General features: G+C 57.7%; 1 protein-coding gene across 4 annotated transcripts; it reads left to right on the forward strand.

The window, feature by feature from the left end:
• Window positions 727–8,256, forward strand: CHRND (cholinergic receptor nicotinic delta subunit). Of its 4 annotated transcripts, XM_003133730.6 has the most exons (12): window positions 727–838; window positions 1,057–1,202; window positions 1,591–1,635; window positions 2,146–2,255; window positions 2,427–2,582; window positions 2,747–2,856; window positions 3,796–3,996; window positions 5,426–5,537; window positions 5,637–5,751; window positions 6,764–6,968; window positions 7,058–7,176; window positions 8,063–8,256. In XM_003133730.6, the coding sequence occupies exons 1-12, from the start codon at window positions 787–789 to the stop codon at window positions 8,243–8,245; spliced, it is 1,554 nt and encodes a 517-aa protein (XP_003133778.3). In that variant the 5' UTR covers window positions 727–786; the 3' UTR covers window positions 8,246–8,256. The 4 variants fall into 4 exon arrangements, with proteins under 4 accessions (XP_003133778.3, XP_005672338.1, XP_020931267.1 ...); XM_005672281.3 differs by lacking the exon at window positions 1,591–1,635; XM_021075608.1 differs by lacking the exon at window positions 727–838 and having other exon boundaries at window positions 1,113–1,202; window positions 2,146–2,223.

Raw genomic sequence — 9,279 nt, forward strand, 5'->3', positions numbered from 1 at the left:
GCTTGCTTGCTTTATATCTTTCTTTCTTTTCTTTTTTTTTTTCTCTTTTTGTCTTTTTAGGGCCGCACCCTCGGCATATGGAGGTTCCCAGGTCTAATCGGAGTGGTAGCCAGCGGCCTACACCACAGCCACAGCAAAGCGGGATCCGAGCTGCTTTTGTAATCTACACCACAGCTCACGGCAATGCCAGATCCTTAACCCACTGAGCGAGGCCAGGGATTGAACCCACGTCCTCATGGATACCAGTTGGGTTTGTCAACTGTGGAGCTATGGCGGGAACTCCCCAGAGCTTTCTTAAGATGGGAACCAGGCGGGTGGACCTTGGATCTCTGGGGGGGTGGGCCCAGCTTCCAGAAGCAGTTGGTAGAGTCACTGGTCAGGGACTGCAAACCCCATCTCAGCCTCCCTGTCCCATCCACCCCCCCAAGAAATGGCCGCAGCTGACCTGCCTGACTGCTCCCCTGTCCATAGCAGACCAGGGCCACCCTGGGCTTCAGTGTCTCTGCCCAGCCCCCACCCTCACCGCTAGCTATGGCGAGTCCCAGTCTGGGATCTTAGCCTCATGTTCTTGGGCCCCTGCCCGTCTGGCAAGTCCCTGTCCCCCACCCCCCCATCACCTGCCCCAGTTTCTCGGCAGAGCCTAGAGGTATCAGATTGCGTTTCCGGCTGCCTCTTCCCTTTACCGCCCCCCCACCCTGCACCTGTCCCCTCTGTCACCCACCCACATTCCCCAGCCCCACTGACAGTCAGGAGGGGGCAGACCCGAGACCCAGTCAGAGGAGCGGGATGGAGGGCCCTGTGTTCATGCTGGGGCTGCTGGCTGCCCTGTCCATGCGTGGTAAGAGTTGCTGTCGCCCCTCCCTGAAGGGTCCCTGAGGATAGGCCTACCGGGGTCCCCCACTGCATGGTCCCCTCCCGGCTCCCCCTCCATGAGGCTCCCTCCCCCCACCCCATTGCCATTTCTTCCTGGAGGGGCAGACCGCAGGGGCCCAGCTCCATGCCCAGCAGGACCTCAGGGCAGTGTCCTCCCGGGCCCCTGTCCCCAACCCTCCCCAGGCAGCTGGGCTCTGAATGAGGAGGAGCGGCTGATCCGGTACCTCTTTGAGGAGAAGGGCTACAACAAGGAGCTGCGGCCCGTGGCACACAAAGAGGAGAGCGTGGAGGTTACCCTGGCCCTCACCCTCTCCAACCTCATCTCCCTGGTGAGATGCCCCCCTGGCCGGGCTGGGGAAGGGCAGGCAGGAACAGCCTCCTGGAGGCCTGGCTGTCTCTGGGACTGGGATGGCCGTGGAGGAAGGTCAAGGCCCCAGCCCGGTCCCTGGTCGCTCCTCTCCCCTGGGAAACATGCTCAGGCCGCCTCCATGCCCGGTGCTGCCCACAGGCCTGGGGCTGCTGCCCCTTCCCCAGCCTCAGCTCTGGGGCACCCCCCATATCCTACCCATGTGTTCCCTCCCTGCTCCGCAGTCCGCCCCACCACTCCTGACTGCTGGAGGCAGGCCACTGTCGTGGTTTCCCCTGGGTGGCAGCCGGGAGTAGTGCCTGGTGAATGTGTGCCAGCCCCTGGGGGACCGTCCTCCTGTTTGATTACAGAAAGAAGTCGAAGAGACCCTCACCACTAATGTGTGGATCGAGCACGTAAGGGGAACACCCTGCCCGGAGCTAGGGGGTGAGGGCGCAGGGCCCAGGTTCCCCTGGGGATTCTGCTTGGGGATCCCCAGCCTGCCTCAGACACTGTCCTCCAGAAGGGACTGGCTCCTGCCTTACAGAGAAACCTCAGGCCCAGCTGCCCTTCCCACGAGCAAGTGCAGCCACAAGCCCAGATAGAGCCTTTGGTGGATTAGGAGTCTTTGTCTAGGGGAAAACTGTCACAATATCTTGATTTCATTAGAAGACACTGTCTACCACCTGCCAGAAGCTCATAACAAGCTTTCTACGGCCGCGATGGAAATAGTGTGCCCTTCATCGTGCAGTGCACGACCTACACAGCCGTACATGGTGGACTGAGTCCTCACTCCTTACCCACCTTCTCTGACCTCTTTTGTCACAACCCCAGACCCTGTCCAGTCTTCCCCCAGTGAAATGGGAGGTGTAGGGGCGTCTGGACAAGAGCAGAACCCACTACTGACATTCCTTTTGGGCTTCCAGGGCTGGACAGACAGCCGGCTGCAATGGAATGCAGGAGAATTTGGCAACATCAGCGTCCTGCGCCTGCCCTCTGACATGGTGTGGCTCCCAGAGATTGTGCTGGAGAACAAGTTGAGCCACAGCCCTCCCTGCCCCCACCCCCATCACTCTGTCTCCCTTCAGGGTCTTGAGCCTCTCCCTCCAGCCTCAAGCTTCTGACTGCCCTGCTTCCTCTGCTGCCCCCAATCCTGCCAGTTCCGAGCTGCCCAGCACTCACTGTGGCCCTTGTCCTTGTCCCCCAGCAATGACGGCTCCTTCCAGATTTCCTACTCCTGCAACGTCCTCGTCGACCCCTCCGGCTACGTGTACTGGCTGCCGCCCGCCATCTTCCGCTCTTCTTGCCCCATCTCTGTCACCTACTTCCCCTTCGACTGGCAGAACTGCTCCCTCAAGTTCAGGTGCACCCATTTCTCCAGCCACCCCAGGGCGCCCTGGGGGCGAGGTGAATGGGGTACCCTCAGCCAGAGGTCCCTGCTCTGTCCTGGTTAGAGCGTCCCATCCCCACAGTGGCCCCCCCCACCGTGAACCCCCTAAACTACCCTCTGCCCACTGCGCTCCCCAGCTCGCTCAAGTACACGGCCAAGGAGATCACCCTGAGCCTGAAGCAGGAAAAGAAAGACGAGCGCTACTACCCCGTGGAGTGGATCATCATTGACCCCGAGGGCTTCACAGGTGCTGGAGCAGCAGCTGCTGGGTGGGCAGGCCCTCCAGACCCTCGCCCCCAGATACAGTCACATTGGCACACACACCCGCCCCTGCCCCGAGACGCTCCTGTGTGTCCATACCCTTGGGACATGGACACACGGGTACCCAGACCTTCTGGGGCTGGGCAGGTTCCCTGGGAAGAGCTGTGGTTAGTCTTCCTGCCCCCAGATAGGGATAGTTGGGGCTTTGGCTGTCATTCTGATGGGGTATATGTCGCCCCCTCCCAATGTCCCCGCCCCAACCCTCTCTGTGACCAGGCTCAGATCTTTGACAGAGACCTACCCCTGGCCCTGTCTGTCAGAGGAAAGACCTAAATGCCACTCATCCCAAGGCTGGTACATCATGGAGAGAGGGGTTTTTCCTCTCGCTGCCTCATTTCCCCCAAGTCTCCTTATGTGAAATATCCATGACCTCAGCTTCTGTGTTTTTCAAGGAGAAAAAAAAAAAAAAAAAAATCAGTCCCAGAGGAGTTCCCACTGTGGCTCAGTGGGTTAAGGACCTGACTAGTATCCAGGAGAATGTGGGTTAGATCCCTGGCCTCACTCAGTGGATTAAGTATCCAGTATTGCTGTGGCTGTGGCATAGGCTGGCAGCTGCAGCTCTGACTTTACCCCTAGCCTGGAACTTCTATAAGGCCGCAGGTACAGCCCTAAAAAGAAAAAAAAAAAATCAGTCTCAGAGGAGAACTTCCCCCTTGTAGGTTGAAACTTCCATCCGAAGCCCCAGGGAAAGACATCCACCCCTAGACTGGGGGCCTTCCTCTGGGCCCCCACCCCAGCCCCCAGCCCCATCAGGGCCCTGCAGACAGGCCTGGCTGTGCCTCTGGGCCAGCCCCCCCCCCTGCCCCAAGGCCCCCCCAGCCCCCTTTCCCAGCCTGACCCCAAGGTGTCCACGTGCCACCCTCAGAGAACGGGGAGTGGGAGATCGTGCACCGGCCGGCCAGGGTCAACGTGGACCCCAGTGCCCCGCTGGACAGCCCCAGCCGTCAGGACGTCACCTTCTACCTCATCATCCGCCGCAAGCCGCTCTTCTACGTCATCAACATCCTGGTGCCCTGCGTGCTCATCTCCTTCATGATCAACCTGGTCTTCTACCTGCCCGCCGACTGTGAGCCCCGGCGCCCCGCCCTGCCCTCCCTCCTCCTGGGAGCCCCTTGGGGTCACCCCTCCCGGGGCTCCCTGCCAGTGGCAGCGCTCCATGACCCTGTCGGACATCCCCCAAGAGCGCAGGACCCCCGGGGAGGTTCACCCTCCTTGGACCTCACTTCTGCCCCCTTTTTTGGGACTTTTTAGGGCCACACCCATGGCATATGGAGGTTCCCAGGCTAGGGGTCCAATCGGAGCTGTAGCTGCCAGCCTACGCCAGAGCCACAGCAACACCAGATCCGAGCCGCGTCTGTGACCTATACCACAGCTCACGGCCACGCCGGATCCTTAACCCACTGAGCAAGGCCAGGGATCGAACCCACAACCTCATGGTTCCTGGTTGGATTCGTTAACCACTGAGCCACGACAGGAATACTTCTGCCTCTTGAGATGGGCTTCCCTGGGGAGATCCCTTAGCGTGTCACTCCATCAGGCTGAGATCAGGCTGCGCAGTCACCACTGTGCGCCTGAGAGTCTGGCTGTTGAGCCAATGGGTGAATAACAGAGTCTCTAGGAAGCCAGGGCAGGGAACATGCAATCCAGTCTCACCTGGTTCTAGAAGGGCACTTGTCATCTGTGATCACTTACCTCCAGAACATTTCCTATAAGCAGGGCACAGTGGGTTCCTGAGACAAATATGACCCAGCCCCTAGAGTTTCCTTTGTGGCTCAGTAGGTTAAGAACCTGACTAGTTTCTATGAGGATGCAGGTTCGATCCCTGGCTTCACACAGTGGGTTAAGGATCAGGTGTTGCTGTGGCTGTGGCATTGGCCTGCAGCTGCAGCTATGATTTGATCCCAAGCCCAGAACCTCCATATGCTGCAGGTGCAGCTATAATAATAATAATAATAATAATAATAATAATAATAATAATAATATGACTCAGCCCTGGCAGGCAGCATGGAAACTACGAGACTAGGAGTGTGGCCTGGAGGCACACTGCAGATAGAGGAGGGGTGCTGGGGGTGGGTCCGGGATCACAGCACCTCCGGGACTCAGGGCGGAAGAGCAGGGCGGGCTGGGCTGGGCCGGGGTCTGAGCCAAGGGCATTATCTGGTGTTGTGAGAACGCCCTGGGGAGAGACACAGCAGATGTGTCATATAGGAGGGTGGAGTGGCAGGGATTGGCTGACAATGACAGCTGGTGTCCCCCGAGCTCTACCCAGTGCCAGGCAGAGGATGAGCATTTAACATTTAATAGTTGAGAAAACTGAAGCACAGAGAGGTTAGGCTACATACCCACCTAGCAGGAAGAGGCACGGTGGGATTCGAACCAAGGTGCTCTAGCTCCTTAGCCCAGGGCCCCATGGCACCATGAACAGTCGTGCGGGGGCCCCCGTGGGACCCTTCTGGCCCAGAACCAGGGGTCACAGCTAAGTCGGGGCTCCTCAGGTGGCGAGAAGACATCAATGGCCATCTCAGTGCTCCTGGCCCAATCCGTCTTCCTGCTGCTTATCTCCAAGCGGCTGCCAGCCACGTCCATGGCCATCCCGCTCATCGGCAAGTGAGTGACGCCCCGCCCCGCCCCGCCCCGCCCACACCCCGCCCCGCCCCCCCCGCCCGCCTGGTCCTGGGCGGGGCTCCAGGGTGCACGTGCCCGCAGGTTCCTGCTCTTCGGCATGGTGCTGGTGGCCATGGTCGTGGTGATCTGCGTCATCGTGCTCAACATCCACTTCCGCACGCCCAGCACGCACGTGCTGTCTGACGGCGTCAAGCAGGTGAGGGCTCTCGGGAACCAAAAGCTGGAGGTGATGCTCGCGCCTCTGCAGGGGAACGAGCGAAGTCGGGGTCGGACCCTCACACCCAGAGCGCTACCCGGTGGCCAAGCGACCCTGCTGCTCCGCACGCCCCAGGCACCCCTCTCCCAGGCCAGTGTTATCTGAAAGAAACCAAACGCTAGGAGCTCCCGCTGTGGCGTAAAGGGGTCGGTGATGTCTCTGCAGCGCCAGGACGCAGATTCGATCCCCAGGCCCTCACTGTGGTTTAAAGGATCCAGTGTTGCCGCAGCTGTAGCATAGGTTGCAGCTGTGGTTGGGATTCGATCCCTGGCCCAGGAACTCCATAGGCCGTGGGGCAGCCAAAAGAGAAAGACAAACAAGAAAACCCAGACACTGTGAGATTTCCTTTGAAAGTTCAGGGACAGGTAAAATCAATCTTTGGTACATAGACGTCAAGGCGGTGTTTCCCTCTGGGGTCGGTAGGGATTGATGGGAGTGAGGCACAGGGAACATTCTGGAGATAAAGTTCTTATCTGAGAGGTGTTTATGCAGCTGAATGCATCTGTAAAATTTCACCTAGCCACAGGCTTAGGATTTGTGGATGCTACTGTGTGTTTGTTAAATCTCATTTCAAAGAAAGGTGAGAACTATGGGGGCTGCGTGCCCAGGAGGGGGCTGGCCTTGCCTCTTGGCCTCTGCAGGGTCACCTGGTTGTTCTGGGACAGCTGAAGGCAATTTAGCAAGTTTTTCCGTCTAAGCTCGGGATTGGGGGCATTCATTTTTCTTACTTTTTTGGTTTTCCTGTATAATTCATTTTCAACAAATAAGCTCTCTATGCTGTGAGGAATGAGGGAGAGTTGGAAGCAACCTAAGTGTCCATCGGTAGGGGATTGGGGGAATAAATGACAGCATCAGACTGGGGAGCACCTCGTGGCAGCCAGGAATGGAGGCCCAGATGTTTGGGTGGGTGAAGGTGGCGCACGTTTGTCAGATGTCCCCCCGGCCTGCGCAGCTCTTCCTGGAGACCCTGCCCGAGGTTCTGCACATGTCCCGCCCAGCAGAGGATGGGCCCAGCCCCGGGGCCCTGGTCCGGAGGAGCAGCTCCCTGGGCTACATCTCCAAGGCAGAGGAATACTTCTCAGTGAAGTCCCGAAGTGACCTCATGTTTGAGAAGCAGTCAGAGCGGCACGGGCTGGCCCGGCGCCTCACCACTGCACGTGGGTCCCCAGTGGTGTGGGGTTTGGCCTATCTGTGGGAGGTGGGGTGGGGGCAGACCTCATGTCCACCTCTGGCCCGGTGTCCACAGGCCGGCCCCCAGCAGGCTCTGATCAGGCCCAGCAGGAGCTCTTCAGTGAGCTGAAGCCAGCTGTGGATGGGGCCAATTTCATCGTCAACCACATGAAGGACCAGAACAATTACAATGATGTGAGTAGCCACAGGGTTGCCGTGTACAGGTGTTCAAGTGGTGCACTGATCAAGCATAACCTATCTTCAATGGGCACAGTTCCCCTCAGAGATACCTACCAACTTAGGTGAAGGACTTCACAGTGGGGGCAGATGCCAGGCCCCTCAGGAAGGGGAGCCCCTGCCTAGTAATCCCAAGGTGGCACTCAGATATACACACAGGCACACAGCTCTGCCCTGCTGGGACCATACTCTGGACCTCCCTTAGGTCCTTCCCAGCTGCCAATCATTTTCTGTCCCTGCTCAATCCTGAAACACCGGCCAAAGCAAGACATTTAAAAGGCAGCCTTGGAGTTCCTGGCATAGCGCAGCAGAAACCAATCCAACTAGGAAACATGAGGTTGCGGGTTTGATCCCTGACCTCACTCAGTGGGTTAAGGCTCTGGCATTGCCGTGAGCTGTGGTGCAGGTCACAGATGTGGCTCAGATCCTGCATTGCTGTGGTATAGGCCGGCAGCTGTCACTGATTGGACCCCTAGCCTGGGAACCTCCACATGCCGTGGGTGTAGCCCTAGCAAGCAAAAAAATAAATAAATAAAATAAAAGACAGCCTTATATGATTGTTGAATATTGTAGAACTTTAAAAGATTCTGTCTTGAGAAAGGGGCCCCTTTTTCCAGTTCACAAAGAGGCTAGTGGCAGCAGTGAGTGGCTGGGAGGGAGGCTATGGCCCCATTCTCCGTCTCCTGTTTGGGGGACATGCCAGCCCAGCCCATCTGCTGTGAGCCCGAGGCAGGCTCACAGGTACCCCGAGGCCATGCCTCTGTCACCAGGCCCCAGCTTGGGGCATGCGTCTGTGGTTTGAGGGCCCTTCCGACCCCGCTGTTTCTGTCACCTTTGCCCCCAGGAGAAGGACTGCTGGAACCGGGTGGCCCGCACGGTGGATCGTCTCTGCCTGTTTGTGGTGACGCCCATCATGGTGGTGGGCACGGCCTGGATCTTCCTGCAGGGCGCCTACAACCAGCCTCCACCCCAGCCTTTCCCCGGGGACCCCTTCTCCTACCGCGAGCAGGACAAGCGCTTCATCTAGAGTGGGCCTTGGGCGGGGGGGGGTGGGGGTGGGCTGGGCTGGGAGGCAAGGTTGGGCCTGAAAGGGATGGGCCTGGAGGGGAGGGGGAGGGGGTCGGGTGGGGGTGGGGTGGGTAGCTGTGAGGACAGGGGTCTAAGCATCCACAGACTCTTCTTGGGGAGGCTGACTCCCAGCCCTGAGACTCCAACCCAGTTGGTCCTGCGAGGCTGGAGCCGAGACTCAGCTGAGATCAAGGGAAGCGAGGGAGAAGCCCCATTTCTCAACAGTGGTTCCTTTGTGAATAAAGCCAGGAGCCAACGGAGGTCTGAGAGTGGACCCCAGCTGGGGGCGGGGCAGGATGATGGGGGGAGAGGCAGGGGGCTGGCCTTCGGGGACCAGGGAGGATGGCACTCGGGCCGGCCTTCGGGGGGGGACGGCTCTCTGAGGGCCTTTCATGGCTAGCTTGATTACTGTCTGAGTACCAGATGTCCACAGCTCACAGTTCATGAAATCAGGGATTTACAATGAGCTTTCGCCTGAAAGTTATTGCTGCTCTGTCATTAGCAAAACAGTAAGTTTTTTAATTAATTACTTTTCATTTAATTCATTCTACTGAAACTCAACTTTCTGGTTAAAACTGGAGTGGATGCTATTTATAATCCAAGCTTTTACATCAGGTCCATTGATCTATTGGTCCCTTCTTTTCACTCCAAAGAAGAACTGATAGAATCATACATTAGATATACTATAGAGATGCAAAATTTGTTTCACTCTTGGAATTTCTTATTGTAACATTGTATGATAACCCGAAATATTTTACTTGTGCCTTTGCTTTAAACAATGAAAGTTTTCCATTTGCTGCGGGAGCGGCCCTAGAAATGGCAAAAAGACAAAACAAAACAAAACAAAACAAAAAAAACTTCTTGCCTCCTCTGCCCCCAAGTGGAGGTAGAGCAGGTGGGATCCTGTGCCTTCACCCGCCCCCCCCACCTCTTCCAGCCACCTCCTCCTGACACCCCTTAGCCTTGGGCTTCTGAGACACCACCTGGAGCTGA

Source organism: Sus scrofa, chromosome 15, assembly GCF_000003025.6.
Source record: "Sus scrofa isolate TJ Tabasco breed Duroc chromosome 15, Sscrofa11.1, whole genome shotgun sequence".
Lineage (NCBI taxonomy): Eukaryota > Metazoa > Chordata > Mammalia > Artiodactyla > Suidae > Sus > Sus scrofa.